Raw genomic sequence first — 23,353 nt, 5'->3', positions numbered from 1 at the left:
CCTTCTTTGGTTTCAAAGAGAGAAGTCTATCTTCTGGAAAGAAATTTCCTCAAAAATATTTTTCTAACCTTATTTAATACGCAGACTGTTTCCACAACCCTTCTTGGGGCAATGCTCTTTCTTTTCTCATGTTATTTAAATACCTTTCTCATGTTATTTAAATGTGTGTTTTATTTTCTTGTCATCTTTGGTGATGAAGCTGGTTTCTGCCTCCTCGTGTAGCATGTTATTGTATCTTTGAAGTATTTTCCATCAGCTGCTTCTGCTTAGCCAAGTCCATTTTTCCCAGATTCCTATATATTTTTATTTTCTAAAGCTCTTTAATTTCCAGAACTCTTTTTCAAGATTGTAAAGAGATGATAAAAGCACAAGATGATGTATGGATGTCTTTTTTTTTTTTTTTTGAGAAGGCAAAATATATTCAGATATTTCGTTGGTTGGTTTTTGGCTCTTTCTCTAACCTCTCATACCTTGCTCCCTCTGCCTCTCGCCACTTCCCTGTCTGCATGGGGTTGGACTGGGGCACATGTGCTCTCTGCAAGCCTTGTTCTCCATGGATTCTCCTGCTTTTGCCTCTGAGGGTGGCTTAAACCCTAGCAATTCTGTGTAGTTCAGAAATTACCAATTTTAGTAATGGTTTTTTTAGCCTAGCGTTTTTCAAATTGTGGGTTGCGACCCATTATTAGGTGGTGAAGCCAATTTTGAGAGATGTAAAACAGAAATAGAATATGTCTGTTCATTGCATATAGTGAGGGTAAGTTTGGTATTGAGAGACTTTTGTATCAGTTTGTGTGTATGTTTGCATTGTGACACCTGGCTTACAGTGTTAAATGTGTGTCATTGTCAAGCAAACTTGAAAGCCCCTGTAGTACTCCAGTACTGCTAAGCTTTGATGAAAGAAATCCTGTTGATGGTCTGTCTCTGGTAAAACGGCTGTGTGTCTCCAGGAGAGTGCCAAAGGCAAGGCAGGGCCCACCAGGGTCCTGGTGAAGCTGCTCCTGCATCCAAGGAAGAGGGTGTGGCGGGGCATGGGAGGGCGTGGCGGGGTGTGCTGGGGTGTGGCAGGGCATGGAAGGGCGTGCGGGGTGTGGCGGGTGTGCTGGGGTGTGGCGAGTGTGGCCGGGTGTGATGGAGTGTGGTGGGGCGTGTTGGAGTGTGGTGGGGTGTGGCAGGGTGTGCCGGGCTGTGGCGGGGTGTGGAAGGGCATGGCAGGGTGTGCCGGGGTGTGGTGGGGTGTGGTGGGGTGTGGCAGGGTACTGCTAAGTGTGCTCCTGTAGTCTTTAGGTACTGAAGTTCATTTTTACTCATTATTCAAATCTCAGCTCAAATAATCCTTCTCCAGGGAAGCCATCCCTGATTCCCAGGCTAGATAAGATTCCTCCAGTTAGATGCTTCATTTGTCACCCTCAGAGCACTTAGCTCAGTTTTTATTGATACCTTTATTAGTCATTTGATTCTTGTTTGTCTCCCTCCACCTCCTAGAACATGAAGTCCACAAGCTTGGGTCACGGGCCCGTGTGTGTTGTTATTCGCTGCAGGCTCTAGCACGATGCCTCTCGTGGAGTCATCTAGCAGGCACCGCCAGCCACGGTCTGAGCCGCCCCAAGGCTGACTGGCATTAGACATCTTGTAGAACTTGTTCTGTGATGGTCTTATTCCAGAAGGGCAGTCGGGGTGTGAGAGCACAAAAAGATGTACAGGTGGAAATGGGATTGAAACTTCAAGAGCTCAATACCATTTCAGGAGCGTGTCCCATGGCCACTGCTGTCCTTGCACACAGGCCCACACCGACCAGAGTACTCAGGGCTTGCTGTCCCCAGCCTGCCATGAGAAGCAAGTAGGGTGCAAGCAGAGTTACACAGTAGGATGAAACCTCTCTCCGGTGGCGGCCTCTTCTCTGGCTGTGTGTTGGACTCAGCCATGGTTCTTTATTCCATAGTTCAAAGTTCCATGCTGCAGAGTATTCAGAACATGAAATAACGTTTGTTAGAATCAGCTCATTGGAATTCTGCCATAGGTGCTGCTGGTTTAGATTTTAACAAAGGCTTCAAAGCCTCTTTTGTATTAGGCCAAGAAAGGATAAACTCACTGGTGAGTGGTGAGGAGTAGAGGCTGTGTGCTCTTGAGCGCAGGTGGGTGTTGTTTTTCTTCTGGTCCTTGAAAATATATGAGGGTGAAGGCAGGACGACAGGGAGAGAGTGGAGGTTAAGTATTTTTAGGGTGGTCTTTGCATGGAAAACATGTTTCCAGTAAAATGTTTTGGAAACATTTTATTTTAGGTGGAAGAAAATGCTGACACCTTGGCCAGCTCCCGCAGACAGCTGTTTATTGAGGCTGCAGAATCATCACTGTAGCCAGGCTCGTGGGTTTTGGAACTGATTTTCTATTTGAGAGGCCAGGCTTCTGTAACCCCCCCTCCCCCAAGCAACATATCCCCGGCAACCAGCTGTGATGAGATGGGGGTTCTGACCTCGCAGGACAATTGCAACAAGAAGCAGATGAGCTTTTAGATAGAAAATTTACTCTTCTGTCTTGAACAAATTACATGTAACAGATTCTCAATTTCCTCATCTCTGAAATACAGAAAGGAACAAGATGGTCCTTCAATTGTGTAATGAGGGATTTATGTTAGAAAAGTACATACATGCTATTATGATACCATGTTTTCAGTGACAACTGCACAACCCAAGGGTTGACATGCTTCAGAAGAGCTGCTGCCCCCCCTTGCTTCCCTGTTCCGTGTGGCTGCTGGCACCCTGCCTTCCCCATCCTACCTTGGCTCTGACTGCCAGGCTCTTGTATTCTCCTTAGTCACACTGGCCTCCTGGCTGGTTCCTGAATGGGCACTCTCATGCCCACCCTGGGACATTTGCACTGTGATGCCCTGTTCTCCCAGAGAGCTGCATGCCCATGCCCTGCCTTTTTTCAGGTATCTGCTCCAAATCATCTTATTAGGCCTTACCAGACCACCCCATAAAGAACAGGAACCCTGTACTCCCTGCCCCCATAACAACCTTATGTTTCCTCATGGCAGTTCCAGCCACTGGAAATTGCATGAGTTTCATGTGAATAGGGTTGTCGTTGGTGTTTATTATTATTACTTTTTAGTTTGTCATACCTATGAAGTAGAACATCATTCATAGACCATTAAGTCCTCATGAAGAACCTGTTGTTATTCTATTTATTTATTTATTCTGTAGGAAACTTAATTTCAAACAATGAGTAACGTGTTTGGGTCATATAGGTAGCAAATGGTGAATGGTGCTTGATTGAAACCCAGGTTGACACAAAATCCTGAATGTTCTCCTAACCTCAAGTCTGCCTCTCCTTCTACCTTTCTTCTGCTGTTTGAGCATCCTGCCTTCATACATTTCTCTGGCTCTGCCTTTATTACACCTGAGCTCATCCTGACTTCACTCACCTAGCAGGGCTCTCCCTTAGATGCTCCTTGGTGGCCAACACTGCCTCTACCCTAGGATAGGGCTCCCCAGTGCAGTGGTGTGTTCTTGGAGAACCTTGTGCTTGGCATACTAGGGCAGCAGGCATTCTACGGTTCAGTCTGATGCTAGGGGACAAGCAAGCTGCCTTGGCTTCCTTCCCTCCAGGAAGAGAACAGGTACGATGTGTGTGTTAGGAATGGCCAGACCCCTGCGCACATATGGTGATACCTCTGTGAGCCACATCCTTCACTTTCTCCCCGTGGAGTCAGGCATGCTAACAACTGCAAAAAGGACCCCATGACAAGGTCTCACCAAGGGATGTTTTGATATCCTGTTCTTTAGGGCTTATTTTTTGTATAAACATTTATTTTTGTGTTACCTGATGTTACATGGTGGAATACCTTATGTGTACTTTATACATTATAAACTTCTTCACCTACCTGAGATAATCCCTAGAAAGGTGAGACAAGCTGAGAATATCTCCTTTCATAGAAAACATGAATGATGCCACCATTATGGGTACTTAGATTTGACTTTGTTCACTGGACAGATGCCTGCACGCCAAGCCTTTAACTTTGGTGTTGAAAACAGCGGAGCTACAGTTTTCTGTTCTCTGGCTTGTAGGCAGGCCGATGCTTGCTTGTGCTGTTTTTGGCTAGTTTGTTATTTTAAATGGCCACTATATGAAGAAGCCATGGGTGTGATTTCTTGAGTTAACACTTACTGCAGTCTCTGTGATGAGCCCTTGGTCACATTTTCCCTCATTCCTTCCTTTTGCTCTGCTCTTTTTAGGGAAAGCGCGGTGGCCAGACTTTAACCAGGAAGCTTACGTTGGCGGGACGATGGTCCGCTCCGGGCAGGACCCCTATGCCCGCAACAAGTTCAACCAAGTGGAGAGTGATAAGCTGCGAATGGACAGAGCCATCCCTGACACCCGGCATGACCAGTAAGTACCCCACCAAGCACCCGCTGCAGCTTCATTTGCTTCCGCACAAACCAGTATGTCGCTTTCACCTGTTGCTCTAGAACTCTAGGAAATTGTAATGTTACTCTGGGAAGAGTAATGTTGCTCATTACTCTGGGAAATTGAATGTGTGTTGTAAAACTAGGAAAAATCCTGAGGTATGTGGCAATGGAACTTCACCCATAGGCAGTGGAAGGATGGTTCTAGATCTAGTTCTAGTCTTTAGGTGCCCTGTGGCAGTGTGCAGAGGCTGTGGGTTTCTGGCTACAGCATCAAAGTCAGAAAGAAAGTTGTGTGACTGGCTTTACATTTACTAATCACTTGTTATTTTTGTGATCCATTCTCAAAGATGCAGAATTTTTCATTGTTTCCAACCTTGGAGGAAGAAAATTTAAATTCCTGCTTATTGGGACACCTTAAATTGGAAAAGTTCTAGAGATTAGAAAGGTGAAATGAACTACCCAACACAGTAGATGTTAAATTGAGCCAAAACATGGGAAGGACAGGTGCCACCTCTCCACACCCTGTACTGAAGGAAGGGTTCTTATCCACATCTTTCTTTTTATTTTTAGGGATAGGGTCTCACTCTATCATCCAGTCTATCATGCAGTCTGGAATGCAGTGGTATGATCATAGCTCATTTTTGAACCTCAAATTCTTGGGCTCAAGCAATCCTCCCATCTCAGCCTCCTGAGTAGCTAGGACTACAGGCATTCACCACCACCCCAGAAAATATTTACTTACTTAAAAATTTTTATGTTTATTTTTTTGGTAGAGGTGAGGTCTCACCATGTTGCTGAGGCTGGTCTTGAACTCCTGGTGTTAAGTGATCCTCCCGCCTTAGCTTCACAAAGTGCTGGAATTACAAGCATGAGCTACTGCTCTCCTGATGTTCTCCTCCTTTTTTTTTTGAGAGTCTTGCTCTGTTGCCTAGGCTGGAATGCAGTGGTGTGATCTCAGCTCACTGCAACCTGTGCCTCCCAGGTTCAAGCTATTCTTGTGACTCAGGCTCCTGAGTAGCTGGAATTACAGATGACTGCCACCATGCCTGGCTCATTTTTGTATTTTTAGTAGAGACAGGGTTTCACCATGTTGGCCAGACTGGTGTCAAACTCCAGACCTCATGTGATCTGCCTGCCTCAGCCTCCCAAAGTGCTGAGATTACAGGCATGAACCACCACACTCACCCCTTTTTATTCTTCAGAGATCTTGAGGGTAGAGGGTACTCTGGGGTCTATGACGCTCAGCTCAGGAGGCTGCCAGGCATTTTAAAGAGTATTTGTCACCACTTATCAGGAAAGTGATATTCATAACCCTCATTGTCATCCCATCCCTGTAAGCTTAGCTGATCAGAACCTTGATTGGGATGTCATTCACATTGGAATTCTTAGTGAATTTGATTTGTTTCGGATTATTAAAAAATAAGGAGCTGCATTTGGAAGGCAGCTCTTTTTTTGGGTGCTTGCTATATCTTCCTGATAGGTTACTTTTAGAGTCATTCATTCATCAGTGAATGGAATATGGACTACACATCTACCGTATGTCAGACTCTGTGCTCTGATCCTGGAATTTTTGCCAGAAAAATCTGGTCCCATTCCAGCCGCTAGGGATGGCAGGTGCACCAGGAAGTGAGGTTGTGTAGCTCCACGGGTTGGACAGTCTACTTCGCATGAACAGTTTTGAGGCACTCGGGAGGCTGGGAGGGGCAGGACAGGTCCCAAGAGGGGTGAATTGGGTGGGGACACCCAGGAAGAAAGAAGCGCAGAAGCCCTGCCAGGAAAGTGTGGGGCTCCCGGAGAGCCAGCAAGGGTCTAATTTCATGGGCGGGAGTTTCAGGGATTGATAAGGAGGCAGAGGTGGAGAGAGACAAACGGCCAGTGAAACTACGTTCACAGACACTGCATGCAGTGAAAGAAGATTTTTCTCTTCTACTCTCAAGGAACTTTATGGACATACAGTATAGTTGCCAGTTAACTCCCAGGAGCTTCCTTTCTTAACAGCTTTCTTTTAGTTCTAGTCAGCTCTGTTCACCTATTCCAGCTCAAATTTAAGAAATACGTAGCTTTACAGTTTTTTAGGGCCAGGGAAAAGTGTGTGTGTTTGTGTGTTAATATCTGATACAAATGAGTATATGTAAACATGCATATATTATATAATATTAAGAATCTCATCATCTGCCTAACTTCACTTGAAAAGATTGTCTTTGATTAAGGTTTCCTGTCATCCATTAATCTCTTTTCTGAAGATAGCTGTACTCAGTCCTTATGCTGTCCTAGGTAAAGTCAGCTTGATTAACTGTTAAATACTGTATCTAAAATAAGGGTGATACCATGGGGTCCAAGGACCTCCAAGGAGCCATGCGTGGGCTTTGGGATGTTGTGAAAGTCTTTAGGCCAAAGCTGTGTGCAAGGTCACAGGTGTACAAGTATGTGCATTTCTGGGGACAGGGTCCTTCACTTTTGTCAGAGGGTCCCAAGTGTGTACTCCCCTACCACCAGTCCATGCCCAGGCTAACCAGGCCAAGCAGCCCATGCCAGGTGCTTCTCCAGCCCCGACCCACACTGTCCGCACAACCCTTTAAGGTAGGCTTGAAACTTGTTTTCATTACACAGAGAGGAAACGGAGGCGCTTGGAATGTTAATAACTTGCCCAGTGATTAAGAGCTGCTGCCTTAAGACCAGAAATGGTCTGTGTAGCTTTTAAGAAGGGCTTGGCCTAAACTCAGGGGAATAAAGTCTAGCAGAATCTAGTGCAAAAATCTTCCCTGATGACTTCAGTTGAGTGCTTGGAATGACATCTCCATGAGTTGGTCTGAATTTCTTTTCACCATGTGGTTTAAGAGCTAGTTTTCCCAGTGAGATTTTATCTTCCTTACATACTTACCCTGCGAGCTGAGAGAAGAATGCTGTTCTTTCTCTTGGCTCATCAGCATGTGGGCTGGGTTTCTCATCTGCCTCCCTTGCAAGTCCCTACAAAGTCCCCAAAACTATATGTACATCTATTTTTTTCAAAGTTTTTGAAATACGAGTTTGTCCAAACAGATGTTTGACTATTCATCCCACAGCGTGGGATGCGTTTTAGGTGCGTTTAATTTTAGCTCCAGCCAGTGTGTCGTGTTCATTTGCATGTGTTAAAGGGGCAGCTGGGATGCCTTCCACATTTGTTGGATTTGGGCTAAATCAGCTGAGCTGATTTAATGTCTCAAAGTGTAAGCTCTAGAATTACCATTCTTGTTGAATGTCAGGTTACGATTGGGTTACCTCTTTGAATTTCTCTCCCAATATATCTAATGGAGAGCTATTAAAGAATTTGACCTTTCTATATAAAATTGTTTTTTGTCTCTACAGTATTTCCTTCATGTTGATCTATAGAAATGCTGGCACAGTAGAATTCAGTCTTTAGATGTGATAAATCTGAAAGCATTGCAGGTAGAAGGTCATTCAGAACGAGGTGTTTGGAGTCCTACAGAATTGAAACTCTCTCACACCCTCCAGTTCTTAATTCTGTGACCTTTATCAGCTATAAGATGACATAACATGACTCTATCTGTAACCTATGAAGATTAAGCAACACGTTTACAAGGATTGGTTGCTCCTCCTCTGAGAGCCGCCTCAGTGAGATATCCCTTGACCATCTCCCCTAGGAGTTCAGCCACCTAACCCCTACTCCAAAACATCCTGTCCCCCTTTCCTGCCTGATTTTTCTCCATAGCCCCTCTCACTACCTACACGTTGTGTGTTTTACTTATTTTTTTCTTGCTTGATTCATCTTTACTCCAAATAGTGAGTTATTATATTGATGGTTGTTATTCAAACACCTCTGGGCACTCAGTAAATTCAGTAAGTATTTGCTGAGTGAGTGAATTGTTTTGCGGAGTGCCTGGCATATAGTGAGTGCCCAATAAATCAGGCAAGATATGAAGAATCATAAAAAAATACAGGAGAGGAAAAGGGGATATTTAAGCAGTAAAGGTCATATGAACTCAAGATAGGCCACAAATAACCTCACTGAGTTTGTGTTCTCCCAGGACTGGAAAACTGCGATTACAGTCTAACCCTTATTACCATCAGGGATAGGTACAAGGAATCAAGGCTTCAGAGCCTCACAAACAAACAGACAAACACAAAACTCTGGGCTATGCTTTATTTACGCTTCTAGGTATATAAAATATATTGTACCAAGAAGAAATACTTAGACAGAATCAGGAAGCATACCAAAGCCAGCTGTGAGTGAAGTATTTAATACTACATATAGGATATATTAGGCCCTCGGAGATATTAGAAAGTTGGTAGCCCATCTTACTTTTTTTTCTTTTCTTGCTTTAGGGTCTCACTCTGTTACCCAGGCTGTAGTGCAGTGGTACAATTCTGGCTCACTGTGGCCTTTCACTCCTGGGCTTAAGTGATTCTCCTTCCCCAGCCTCCTGAGTAGCTGGCACCATGGGTGCGCACCACCATGCTAGGCTTTTTGTAGAGATGGGGTCTTACTGTGTTGCCCAAGCTGGTCTCAAACACCTGGCCTCAAGCAGTTCTCCCTCCTCAGCCTCCCAAAGTGCTGAGATTATAGGTGTGAGCCACCACATTCAGCCCCATCCTATTTTTGAAAGCACCGTTTCTTTGCTTTTTATTTTTTTGTATTTTTGTTATATCTGTCTTGGGGATACATATGAGATTTTGATACCTGTCTACAATGTGTAATGATGAAGTCAGGGTAATTGGGATATTCCTCACTTCTAACAGTGATGGATGGTTTCTCAATTAAAAAAAAAAAGTCTTTTTGCTTGGAAATTTCAAATAAGTTATCAAGACTTAAAAGCAAATTAAACCAATGGGAATTCTGAAGTTGCTTTTTTTGTATTAAGTGTTTCTTCTCTCTCTGTCCCTGCATTGGGATGCTGTTCTTACTGTCCAGGCAGAAGGTAATGGAAAGTAGCATTGGTGGTGGTGAGAAGTGGTTGGGTGGCCTCTATTCTGAAGGTGGGGCCAACAGGATGTGCTAATGGACTGTAGCAGGGGGGACAGGGGGTATGGCTTGGAAGGGGGTGCCACGGATTGTGGCTGGCACAAGGGAAGACTTGCAGTCACCTCAACTGAGCTGTGGGGAGGTGGTGAGTGGAGCAGGTGGGGGGGAAATTTTTACATGTTAATGCCTTTCAGTGTAGGTGGACCTGTTTTGTAGGTGGTGGGATGTGTGTCTGGTGTTTGGGAGGAAGGTCTAAGCGGGAATATAAATTTGGAAATGTTCAGTATATGGATGGTATTTAAAGCTGTGAGGCTGATGTTAAACCCAAGAGAATGGATGCAGACAGAAGAGGCCCGAGGCCTGATCCCTGGACAGTTCCAACTTTGAGATTTTTAGCTGTGGATTTGAAGCCAGCGGCTGACACTTGGAGGACAGTCTAACGCTGTAGATTGCAGACTATTTTAGGCTGCGTTCCCATGATCGGGATGTAATTTCATGAAACTCTGCAACTGAGAAGCTAAAAGGAGCCTCAGGGGAGTGTCTCATTCAGTGGTTCTCAGCCTCGAGCTGTGCCACCCACCCAGAACGAAGATGGAAATGTGGGGGCGGAGGATCGGGGGTTGTTGGAATACCCGTGGGGTGCTCCTGGCATCTACCAATAGAGCCCAATGAAGCCGCATATTTTGTATAGCCCAAGTTGGTCTGGCACATTGAAGAAACTGTCCCACCCAAATGGCCACAGGGCTTCCTGTCAAACCCTCATTTACCTGTTTCCCCCCACCGTTAGTTAAAAAAAAATATATATGCATGTTGAAGTGGTTTTTTGGTTGGTTTTTTTTTTATGGTATTGTTCTGAGTCGTACCCGCCTTCTCCATCAGCCAGCCCTCAAAGGTGGTGTTGAAAGCCATCAGCTCCTGAGCTTTGTAGCCCACACAGGCCCCACTGGAAGTCTCTGTCCCTCTGACTAGCAGCCACATGGAAGTATGAGTGTGTTGTGAACTGAATTGTGCCCCTCCAGATTTCATATGTTAAAGACCCAAACCCCAGAGTGACTGTATTTGGAGACAGGTCCTTGTGGAGGTGATTAAGGTTAGAGGAGGTCTTAAGGGTGGCGCCCTGATCCACCCGATGGTGTCCTTATAGTAAGAGGAAGATGGAAGGAGACATCTTCCCTACCATGTGAGCACACAGCCAAACAGCGCCACCTACAAGCCAGGAAGAGATCTTACCAGGAACCAGATCTGCTGGCACCTTGATCGGAGCATCCAGCCTCTAGAACTTTGAGAAATATAAATCTGTATTTGGGCCAGGTGCAGTGGCTCACACCTGTAATCCCAGCACTTTGGGAGGCCAAAATGGGTAAATGGCTTGAGCCCAGTGGGTAGAACCCGCCCTGCACTTCAGCCTGGGCAACAGAGCAAGACCTTCTCTCTCTCAAAAAAAAAAAAAAAAAGTCTTTTATTTAAGGTCCCGTCTGTGGTATTCTCAGCCCAAGCTGACTAATACAGAGTGGAAATGATACATCTTGGCCAGCAGGCCAGTGGGAGGGCTAGCCAGCCAGATCCTAAAATGACTTGGGTAACACTTGCTTCCATCTTCTCTTAAGCTCTTCTGAGGCCCCTCCCCAGTGCTATCTGGTACGAAGGTCCTAGGGGTAACATCCTTGATGCCTTCTTTACAGTACGCTGTGCTTAGGAGGTGATTGCTGTCAAGCTGGAGCCTTTCCAGGATCCAGACTCCTTTCCAGGAGGGTTTTGATTTGATTTTTTTTGCCTGGAAATACATCTGATAAGAAAATAAAGTACAGGAACCAAGAGGATCCCAGGAAGTTTATGGAATCTCTTTCTCTCTACTGGGGAAAACTTGAGAGTTTACTTTGAAATTGTTTACATATGTAAAATGAAATAAACCTTCAGGGGAGAAACCATTAGCTTTGTTTTCTTCTTTCCCCTGTCAACGAGACACCATTCCTTTTCACTTATTTCATTAAATCCTTTAAAAATGAGAACTGCTTTGTAAAGGAACAGGTTTCCTTTGGGTTTCAAACATTAAGTTATTAGAAAGCTTTTCTCTGCCTTGTCACCACTACATTTAAAATGCGGGGTTTTGAAACATGTTTGTGTCTCAGGCTGAAATGCTCCTGCCTGAACCATATGCCCACAAAGGAACCTTCTTTAAGAGGAGTTTGTCTAAGTTGTACACCTAATCGGTTTATCTTTAAGTCAGGAGTATATTGCTTTACTCCATTTACAGATTCTTAATGGCTCAGCCTTTGTTTAGCAGAATCACTAAAGAACTCTGTTTTGACCACTTTTGAAATGTCTGCCTTTAACGCAGCCCAAACAGATCAAAGCTCTTAAGGGTGTGTTCATTGATTTATTTTTTAGGGGCATTTTAAGAGGGCAGATATTGAAGTCCTGGGTTGTGCTGTTTACTCTCACTGAAATGTCAGCGCTGATGTCAGTTGTTTTAAGGGTGGCTGATCAGGATTAAGGATTGTGGGGAAAGATGAAATCCAAACTTTCCATTCTTATTCTGGAAGAACACTGCTGAAGCCAAGGAAAGGTTTTCAGCATTAAGTCAGCCAGCTTGGAGGGAAGCTTTGGCTGAGGCAACTGTTAGGGCACTCGGAGTTTTCTTTTTAGGAGAGCAGAAGATCTAGGGAAATCTGCATGGCTTTCCAGTGGAATGCGATTGGCAATCTGGGCGGGACTGGAGCTTTGCCCTTATGTTGTACTTCTCAGCAGCTCACAATGTCTCATAAACATGTGCCGCGGCCTCCTGAGATTCTTGTGATCGAGCTGCTGCTCCCTGGCGGAGCTGGCCTGAGCACCCACTTCTCCCGCATCGATTTGCAGCCCAACTCCAACTCTGTAAGCTGCACCACACAGAGTCCTGGTGGAGGAGATGGGAGGCCACACGGGGTGTCACATGTGGGGACAGGGGCTTCTCTAGGCTTAGGTGTCCTGGCTTTGTTGGCATTTGTGGCTGTGGGGTAGGTGGAGTTTGGGTGTGGTGTAGCAGCGAATCTTTAAAAATCTGTTCAGTAATCAAAACAAAACAGTTTATTGAACATTTTTTGATACCAAGGCCTGTGCTCAGCCTTTTATTTGCATTAATTTTATTTACTTTAAGGCCGGGCACAGTGGCTAACACCTGTAATTTCAGCTTTTTGAGAGGCTGAAGCAGAAGGACAGCTGAGACCAGCCTGGGCAATACAGTGAGACCCCATCTCTAAAAAAATTAGCCTGGTGTGATGGTGTGCACTTGTAGTCCAGCTGCTTGGGAGGCTGAGATGGGAGGGTGACTCGAGCCCGGAAGTTTTTGGCTGCAGGGAACTGTGGTCATGCTGTTGCACTCCAGCTTGGGCAACAGAGTGAGCCTCTAAAATAAAAATTAAAAAACTTGTTTACTCTGCCTCACACCCCTGTAAAGTGGGTAGGGATGTTATATATACTTCTGATGATGTCATATGCCAGTTCCCAGAAGGCTCGGAACTCTAACTCCACTTCCAGAAAGTAGCAGAGTTGCACCCAGTAATCAGGTTCAGTGGGACATAAGCTCAGTTTGCAGAGCAGAGGTTGCTTTTCCCATTTTTTACGTTGTCAATGGGAGAGGTAGACAGTTGGGATATCCCAGGGCCTCATAAGATGCCACCTTGTATCTAGGGAGCCTTAGCCCCAGGGATTTTACAGTTGTTAAGCCATGAAGTTTTATCACTTGTTGTGAGGCGGGCAAGAAAGGTGAGCCACTTGCCTGACTTTTAACAAGGCTCAGTGGTAGAGGAATTGGAGTGCTCTATATATCCCTGACTCAGGGTTCTGACTAGTAGTTGTGGCTGCTTCACTGTCTGCTCTTCAGAGGGTCTTTTATACTCCTTGCTTTTAGGCATGTGTCTTGGCATGAGGCCTGAATGCACCTAAAAAATGGAAGAGATGGGTGTTGATAACTTGCAGCCAAACAAGCTCCTGAGGGAAGCTGGCCACATGTTGATGAGATCCTGAGAAATGGAGAAGAAATGGGGTTGTTTTTCTTTTTCCAGTTTCAGATTCTCAAAGAAAATGGACTGGAAGAGTACATACTCTATTTCTGTTTCCTTGGAACATTGCTGATGTCGTTCAGGAAGTGAGGCTTCTGCTTGTGTGTTCAGTCAGTGTGACATCTCTGCCTGTCACTGTGACATCTCTGCCTGCTGTTGGAAAAGTGCTAGCAGGCTCAGTGAGACATATGAGATGGGAGTGGGAAGTGGCCAGCAATAATGGCTCCTTGCTTAATGGCAGGTTGTAACTTGCACCTCATGAGCACAGTTCACACCAAAGCCATGTCATTCATCAGCACGTTAGTTTAGGTTTTGTTTTATTTTTCCTGTCTTTATAAAACCAACTTCTGGTTTCAACCACTGTTGAAACTGTTCTTTTTCTTCCCTTAATATGTTTCCTCCTTTTTTGACTATTTCAGGCCTTATCTCCATCTGAATTAAAGAGTGCATTGGACTGGTAGCAAATATAAGGCTTTGACTATAGAGATTTCATTCGTGTTGATGTTGGCATCTCTGAAGGGCCCATTGTACGTCTCCTTTTCAAAGATTATTGGCAAATGTATTTTCAAAGCTTAACCCCTGAGTGCCTGTCCACACATGTGACTCAGTTTCCCCATCTGTAACTCTAGGTTATGGTTTGAGCAAACGCAATGATGATGGTAAATGAGTTGTGTAATTTGCTTTCTTTATTCTTTAGTCCTTTCTTTCTGCCACCATCCTGGGAATAGGGATCATCTTTGTCATCAAGAAACTGCAGTCTAGCAGGAGAGGCAGCCAAGGAAACAGGCAATTACTTAGTCTAGTAAGGGTAACCTAAACTCTAGACCATTTACAGCAGGGCTCTGTTCTTTCTATTTTAGACCTGTTTGAGAGTTTGTTATCTTCTTGGTAGACTGACCCTTTTTATCATTATGAAATGCCCTTCTTATCACTAGTAATGCTTCTTCTCTTACAGTATCAGTGTAGCCGCACCGTCTTTCTTCGATTTCATGTTTTTGCATGGCGTATCTTTTCCCTTGCTTTCGCTTTCAAACTTTTTATGTCCTTATATTAAAATGTATCTTCTCTAAGTAGCCTGCAGTTGGATTTTGGACTTTCATCTGCTCTAACAATCTTTGTCTGTTATTTGGTGGTGTATTTAGTTCTTTTACATTTAATCTACATACTAGTTTATTGGGATTTAACACCAGCATCTCAGTGGCTGCGTTCTATTAGTTCTACCTGCTTTGTGTTTCGTTTTCCATTGCATCCTCCTTCTGCATTAAGTATTTTTTTCTCTGTTAGTTTGCTAAATTCTTGACTAATAAGTCCACATGTAGAGCCTAATGTAAATGAATAATTGTATTACTTCTTAGACAATGCACAGACCTTGTAATAATTTACCTTCCACTTACCTTCAGCCCTTTGTGCTCTTGTTGTCATTTGGCTTAATTCTCTCTTTATAAACCCTACAGGATTTCTTTTGTTTTATGCAGTAAATGTCCTTTTGATTTAGTCACATATTTATGTTCCCATTGCTCCTCATTTCTTATATTTCTATTTTTCCAGCTAAGACCATTTTCCTTCTGTATTTCACTAGTATTGCTCTTAGTACCAGTTTGCTGGCAATGAATTCCATCCATTTTTTGGTCTGAAAGCATCTTTACTTGTGTGTGTGTGTGTGTGTGTGTGTGTGTGTGTGTGTGTGTGTGTGTGATTTGAGACAGAGTCTCATTCTTGTTGCCCAGGCTGGAGTGCAGTGGTGCAATCTCAGCTCACTACAACCTCCCCCTCCCTGATTCAAGCGATTCTTCTGCCTCAGCCTCCCAATTAGCTGGGATTATAGGCACCCACTACCATGCCCAGCTAGTTTTGTGTTTTTAGTAGAGAAAGGGTTTCACCATATTGGCCAGGCTGGTCTCGAACTCCTGGTCTCAAACATCTGCCTACCTCAGCCTCCCAAAGTGCTAGGATTACAGGCATGAGCCACTGTGCTCCGCTTACTTTGGTTTTTGAAGAGCATTTTCACTGACTGTGGAAGTCTTAGTTGACAGTGACTGTCAGCACCTTACACTGTCATTCAGTTCTCTTGTTTTTCATTGTTTCTGGTGAAATATCTACTATTAGTTTTCTTGGTCTTTTTGAAGATATTTTGACTTTTTCTTCCAGCTGCCTTTTCAGATATTTCCCTTTTTCAGCAGTTTTTCAATAATATGCCTAGAAGTTGTTTTCCTTGTGCTGAACCTGTTTTGGATTTGTGGAATTTCCTGACTCTTGAGCTTCATGCCTTTTCAGTTTTGCCATGTTGCATTTCTGTCTCCTCTTCCTCTGAGACCCTAATTTCATCTTTGTTAGATATTTCTACGTTTCCTCTGTCCCTCATAAGCTCTTTTCTGTCCTCTTTATTCTTTTTGATTCCCGGTGCCTCTAGCTGGATGTATTTCTATTGGCCTGCCTCCTGCTCATTGATCTTTTCCCCTGCCATGTCTAGTCTGCTTTTAAATCCACTGCTGAATTCTTCATTTCAGTTATTGTGTTTAGTTGTGTATGAATAAATACAGAGATATTTAAGGGCTCTTACTGACTTTTTCATCCTCCGAAGAGAATTTAGGTTTGTTCTCTGGCAGGCAGTTAAAATAGGGCAGGTCACTTTAATCAAGTCTGGAATTGAGCTGGTGTAAAGCTGGGTTTTGGTCTTTTGTGAGAGAGCTGGTGAGTTTCCAGTTTTCTTTTGCCGCTAGTAAGTAGCCCTATGGGATTTGACCTGGAAGTGTGGAATATTTATCTGAACCCAGTTTCCTCAGCAAGCCCTCAAGTCCATTTCTGGCCTCCACAGCTCCGTGGCACCTCCAAAAGCTGTCACTTGGCTCTGCAGCTACAAGACCGTCGCTTCTGCTCAGCCCAGTCAGCCCAGTTGGCCATTTGGCTCCATGTCATTGAAGAGGAACCTCAGAGAATGTTGGCCTTACTCTCAAGGTGCTTCTCCTTTCTGGGCACCTGGCCTCACCACACCTGGCTGCTTTGCTAACTCTCCAGTGCCTTCAAGTAGATTCTTCAGTGTATTTCATCCACAGTTTCTGGTTGCTTTCAGTGAGTAGGTTGGTCTGTAGCAAGGAACTTTACTGTCACTGGAAGCAGGAAAAACACCTGTGTGTTTTATTTGGAATTCAAATCCACTCTGAATTTGGCAGTTGATAAATTTTGCCCTGAGCAGTAACGTCTATCTCAAAGGAGAGTAAATAGAAATATAGGCAGACTTGAAGTTGGGAGGTGTAGCTTTTATTAATAGCTCAACCAGCTATTAGCTCCCAGACTGAGGTCAAAATAATCTCTCTGTAAAGCCTGAGTTTCTTATCTGTGAAACAATAATAATGCCTGCCTGGCTTGTCATACAGCATTGTTATTAGGCTCAGATGTGTGCATAAGCCACATACATTGCACAAATACAGGACGTTATTCTAGTGACTAATGGCTTGTATGTATATCAGCTTTGAGTGAAGAATGAACTGTTATTTTGTTCCGCTTTGCTCTCAAAATGTGTGTGACATGCCTGGCAGACATTCGGCTTCCAGTATGTGAAAGCCTGTGTCACATTAAGATGATGGTATTGTATAGTATTGTTTTATCATAGCACCAAAAACAGTCACAGAAATAGCTGTGAAGCAGTGATTCTACCTATTTCAGAAAGAAATTAGACCAGGAAAAATGGAGTCAACCGAGTGTTGCTTGATAAATGAGATCAATCTTTGAGTCCTAACAAACTGTCCTACTTCAACTATTCATTTAAAACCCATCACTTTGCCATCATGGTGGAAACACGTAACTGCAGGAACAACTTTCTTTCAGTGGAAGGGTTTTGTATATTTTCGGAAACAGTCAGAATACTATAAAATTTATTTTAACATTTTTGGCATTTAGGCTGTATATTTCACTTGAATATGGTTTCGGAGATTACTTGTGACGTTTCTAATGAACGTAAAGGAAGCAGCATTGTCAGTTTGTGGTACATGCATTATTAATCCAAAACACCTGTCTGTTCACTGGTGTAACTGACAATTCATGTAAACTTTGGAGTTGTTTATTTATGTAGATGGGGTCTCACCCCGTTGCCCAAGCTGGAGTACAGAGGTGTGATCGCAGCCCACCGTGACAAACTCCTGGGCTCAAGCTATCCTCCTGAGTAGAAGACTACAGGCATGCACCCCTATACCCAGTAATTTAAAAAATTGTTTAGCAGTGACGGGGTCTTGCTACATTGCCCATGCTGGTCTCAAACTCCTGACCGCAAGTGATCCTCTTGCCTTTACCTCCCACAGTACTGGGATTACAGGTGTGAGCCACCATGCTCAGCCTATACTCTGGAGTTGTTAAAAGTTAGTGGTGGAACCTATGAGGGCCCATAATCTGCACTGCCATCTGTAAAATTTAAAGTGCAGACTTTTACAGCATGACTATCTTAACTATTTTGAATTAACCATGATTTTCTTCATCTGACAATAATGCAAGAAAATCCACACCTCTTTGGAAAATCGAGTTATTTTAAAAAAGGAAATATCCCAATAGGAATATTGTACTTGGATTTAAAGTTTTATATTCACTGAAGATTTCTTTTTATTCTTAAATTTATGCATTTATTCAGCAAAGATTTGAGTGCTAACTACATGACCGGTCACTGGGGAAACAGCTGTGAACAAAACTGATTTAAAAAACAAAAACTCCACCAGCATAGAGCTTAGAAAGAGGATGGGGGAGAAGACAATAAAATAAATCATTAATTATATGGTTTTTAAAAAGCATAGAGAAATAAAATAAGCAGTGACAGTTTGGAATGTGGAAGAGTCAAGGGTTCCAGTACTAAACAGTGATCAGGGAAGGTCTCACTGACAGGTAGACGTTTAGGCAAAGACCTGAGGGAAGGGACAAGGGAATGTCCATTTGGATAACTGGGAAGAGAGGTCTCATCAGAGGAGGTGGCAAGGGCAAATTCCCCAAAGATGTAGTGTGCCAGGCCTATCCAGAGGACAGCAGGAAGCCAGAGTCACTAGGCCAGGAGGGAATGAGGAAGAGTAGAAGGAGGTGAGATCTGAGAGGAGTCAAGGCACCAAGCCCTAGGAGCCGGAGGTGTATTGTAAGGGCATTGACTTTGTGCTGCTGTAACAAAAAACCTGAGACTGGGTAACTTACAAGAAAACAGAAGTTTATTTCCTGCAATATGGAGTCTGAGAAGTCCAAGATCTTTAAGCTGGCAAATTCATTGTCTGGTGAGAATCTGGTTTCTGCTTCCAAAATGGATCTGAGAACAGTGGATCATCCAGAAGGGACAAATGCTGTGTCCTTACATAGCAGAAGAGAGAAAGGCAAAAAAGGGACAAACTCCCTTCATTAAGCCCTTTTAAAGGGCCTTTATTTCTTTCACGAAGAGAGAAGCCCTCATTATCTAAGCATCTCGTAAAGGCTCTATCGCCACTACATTGACAGGTTACATTGCAACACCTGAATTTTGGAAGGGACTCATTCAAACTATAGCAGCCATTGAGTGAGATGGATGCCATTGTAGGTTTGGGAGCAGAGGAACAGCATGATCTGAATTAGGTCTATAAAGTGTCAGTCTTTTAAAATGTTGCTGTGATAAGACCAGGTTTATTGGGGTTGGGGTGGGAAATACAAGGCCAGAAGCAGAGAAACCTGTTGCCATGATCCAGCCAAGATGACAGTGGCTAAGAACAGGGGACTAGCAATGGACGGAGCGAGAGGTGGCTGGATTCTGGCTGCATTTGAAAGTAGAGATATCAAGATATGCTGAATCGGATGTGGAGTGTGAAAAAGAGAGGGATGAAGGATGCCACTGAGTTTCTTCACCAAGCAACTTGAAGAACGGACTTGTCCTTTGCCAAGCAGGGAGGAGTACAGCCTTCTGGTTAAGGTGTGGATGCTGGCACCAGGCTTCAGCTGCAGAATCTTGGTACGTCACTTAGCTCCTTCGTGCCTTAGTTTTCCTAAGGTATAAGTTAAGGGTGATGACAATGGTCATCTCATGGGCTGCTGTGAGGACTAAATGGGTAACACCCACCCATAAGTGACTCAGCACAGTGGCTGGCACATCATCAGTACTAAATGAATACTAGCTACTATTCAGGAAGCATTGCTGGAAAGATTAGGAGGGACCTTGCTTTTTTTTTTTTTTTTTTGAGACAGAGTTTCACTGTTGTTACCCAGACTGGAGTGCAATGGCACGATATCGGCTCACCGCAACCTCCGCCTTCTAGGTTCAAGCAATTCTCCTGCCTCAGCCTCCCGAGTAGCTGGGACTACAGGCGCGCACCACCATGCCCAGCTAATTTTTGTATTTTTAATAGAGACGGGGTTTCACCTCGTTGACCAGGATGGTCTCGATCTCTTGACCTCGTGATCCACCCACCTCGGCCTCCCAAAGTGCTGGGATTATAGGCATGAGCCACCACACCCGGCCAGGAGGGACCTTTTCATCCAAGTGGAACTGTCAAGTAAGTGGATGAAGACACACAAAAACCTGGAATTCAGGGGGCAAGCCTGAGTAGAAGTTACAGTTGAGATGTCAGCATTTATAGATGGTTTAAAAATCATTTTGTTATTTATCCCTGAATGTGTATTTGTAAATGTGGAGGTATTGCTAGTTACCAAAATAGGCTTAAAGCAGGGGTTCTCAACCCCTAAGCTGTGGACCAGTAGTGATCCATGGCCTGTTAGGAACTGGGCCGCACAGCAGGAGGTGAGCAGGGGATGAACCAGCATTACGGCCTGAGCTCGCCTCCTGTCAGTTCAGCGAGGACATTAGATTCTCATAGGAGCACGAACCCTTTTGTGAACTGTGCTTGCAAGGGATCCAGGTTGTGCATTCCTTATGAGAATCTAATGGCTGATGATCTGAGGTGGAACAGTTTCATCCCAAACCATCTCCCCTTGAAAATGGTCTTCTATGAAACTGTTGCTTGGTGCCAAAAAGGTTGGGGACTGCTGGCTTAAGGGACACTGGGTTTCTTATCTGTTGCCTCCTCCTCTTTATGATGATGATTAAATTTCCTCTGGCATCTTTGCCCTGGCCCCTTAAACCAAATCTTTTTTATTCTTAGTAATTCTTTAAGTGCAAAGGCCAAGGTACTTGTTGATATTCACATATAAATGCTACCAGTTGATGTTGGAAAATTCCCTGTATGTTGCTCTGGGCTAGAATAAAGCAATGCCCTGGATGCCTAATTCTGCTTGGCCAACATGTACTGGCCTGTGGGACCATGAGTTGCCCAAGAGACCTTGGTGCCTTTCTGTTCTGGCATCCCTCTCAGATTAACCCCTTCCTGTCATTGCCACTCTTGGTCCAGTCCCTTGTCCTCCCTTCTGGGTCACTGGACCTGCATACTTAGATCTCTCAGTACCTCCTCAAGTCTGTATTCTGCGTGCCTCTCCCATGCAAGAACTAACTAACATATGGTGAGGGCCCCTGGATCCACCCTCCTGGGCCCTGCATAGATGGCCTGCAGCTGCTGGTGCAGGTCCTGCCTCCCCCACCCACTTATCTTTCTTAAGACTTCTGATGTGAATGCATTCCAGATGTGGGGGCATTCTTTACGAATATGAAGTTCTTGTTGCTGTCTTCATTCATGGTATTCTCCACTGCCCTTCTGAACCTTTCTAAATGGGTGTGTCCCTTAAAACACAATTCACCTAGCTTTTTCCAAAGGACCACTTCTGACTGGCCCCATGCCATGGGATTGCTGCCCTCACTTGAGACCTTGCAACCCCCAACCAGGGCCTCTGTGCCTGGGCTTTCTTGTTTTATAGCTGTGCGTGTTTTCCCAGGTATTTCATAAGCTACTTTGGGGCAGAGACTATCTGTAATTAGACAGTTCTGCAATCCCTCACTTAAATTCTTAGGGAATTCAGATTTTTAAAAAAATTCTATAGGGGTATTAATGATATATACACAATTTATGAAATAATGTTTTCAATCCTGTTGTAATCAAATACATTAATATTTTTGCAGCAAAACATGAATATGCATACCAAGTGGGATAAATAAGGAGAGAAGGCATCAGGTCAGGTTTTACTGCCACATAATTCAGGTTGGGGCAAGTTTTGCCACCAAATAGGATACCAATTTTTTTTCCAGGGTGGTTTTTTTTTTTCTTTTTAATGTTGAAATCAAAGATTAGGAGTTATGGACCCTCACTAGGTAAATAAAGAAGAGTACCATTCATTCTCCTGCCACATGATAAACAACCAGTCCCGGAGGGACCAGAGCCTACTTTTGGGTTGGCATGTTATAGATGACGGGGGCTGGCATAAAGGGGGTCAAAAGTCCTAGATGGTCTGCAGCTTGATCTCCTGCAGGACCTCAGGTACACAGACTGGTTAGCATCCTGGGAGGCTTTGCCGGTCACTCATTGTCACCATGTGCTGACTGGGTTGAACTAGATGTCTCTTGGTAGCTGCTTTTATGGAATCACTCTGTTAACCCAGATGACTGTTGAATCCTATCTGCATAGTCACCCCCTGAGGCCAGTGCAAGGTGCTGCCATCAAACGAAGGCAATCTTGTTAGGGTTGGTCCATTCTTGGGCTTAATCAGAACTGCCCTAGGGAAATCATGGTAAATTGATGACAGTGATGGTGATGATCTGCCTTCTATTATTGGCAGACCTTATCCTGGCCAAATATTAGCTAAAATCTCTGAATCAGTCTCTGTTTCGCCTACATATTAATGGACTACGCAGTGAGCTGTTAAAAACCTTGTATCACAGACTCCCTGAGTTCTCCTTTCTTTACATATGCCAAATTACCCAAAACTGGTTTTTTCTTTTAAAGTAGCTTTTTAAAAGTAGTTATATGTTTGTTGTGTCATACGTAAACTTTTGCTCCTGCAAAAGAAGTAGCACTTGAATATAAATTTCCTCAGCAAGGCAATTCACTTGTATAGAAGGGTGCATTTCACAGATGGAGCAATGACAAGCACACACCTGGACAAGGGAGGGGAAAGGGTTCTTAGTCCTGGCACAGGAAGCCCCTACTGCTGTGTTGTTCCTTTGTTGGCTAGGGTTAGACCACACAGTCTAAGCTAATTCCGACTGACTGTTTTAAAGAGAGCAGGGGTATGAGCCAGAGTGGCGAAGTGGGTAGTTTGGCGGGAAGGACAGTTGTGGGACAGGTCAGAGCAAGTGACCAGGGGAACAGATGTGAACTACTCATTAGAACTGGTGGGAGAGTTGTTTCCTGAAACTAGAGGCAAGCGGGCGCAGATAACCAGGAAGTTAAACTTTCAAATAGAGAATTAAAGAATAAGAAAGCTGAACATACTGACAGTGATTCTTTGAAGAGAAGCTTGGAGTTCACTCTATCTAACAGTTGCACACAGAAAAAAAAAAAAAAAAATCTGTACCAAAAAGTTGAAAGGAGCTTCACATTGTCTCTGCTCTGGTGAATATCCTTCCTAATTTGTCTCATAGTCTCTGATGTTTGATATGTCATTTTATATAAATACAATGACAATAAAATGGCACTGCATTTGCTGTTTGCCTGCCTACTTTTTTTCGTTCAGTAATACATAGGAAGCATTTTCTAGGACTGGTAAATATAACTTCCCTTTTTAAAAGCGGTATATATCCCATTTTATGTTTATTTAGCTAGTTATCTGGTAATGGACTGCTAGGTTGTTTCCTTTCCTTTTTAATGCTAATAATGTTGGGATGAATATTTTCGAATAACCTCTTTGCTCACTCATTTAAAAGGAAGTGCTATTTGAGATAACAGTGTGTTATTTGATTCTGAAAATGTACCAGAAATTACTCAAAATATTGCTGAGTTTGGCTACTGCTTTATTTTAGGTTTTGAATGAAGAGTCATAGCACAAAGTGTCTGTGGCCAGCCGGCCTCCTTGCCTTCCTTTCCTCTTTCCCTCCCATCTTCCTTCCTTCATCTAGCTTTGTTTCAAGATTATGT

At 43.8% G+C, this 23,353-nt stretch overlaps 1 protein-coding gene across 1 annotated transcript in view; it reads left to right on the top strand.

The window, feature by feature from the left end:
- The window catches only part of GALNT2 (polypeptide N-acetylgalactosaminyltransferase 2), a 219,219-nt gene that overhangs the window by 132,942 nt on the left and 62,924 nt on the right, over positions 1-23,353 (top strand). Inside the window, exon 3 of the mRNA XM_003735230.5 lies at positions 4,233-4,386. Coding sequence (XP_003735278.2) covers positions 4,233-4,386 — 154 coding nt within the window. The remainder of the gene's footprint in view (positions 1-4,232; positions 4,387-23,353) is intronic.

The sequence above is a fragment of the Callithrix jacchus genome, chromosome 19, assembly GCF_049354715.1.
Source record: "Callithrix jacchus isolate 240 chromosome 19, calJac240_pri, whole genome shotgun sequence".
NCBI lineage: Eukaryota > Metazoa > Chordata > Mammalia > Primates > Cebidae > Callithrix > Callithrix jacchus.
Note: the sequence above shows the minus strand (reverse complement) of the source record. Positions and strands in the feature narration are given on the sequence as shown.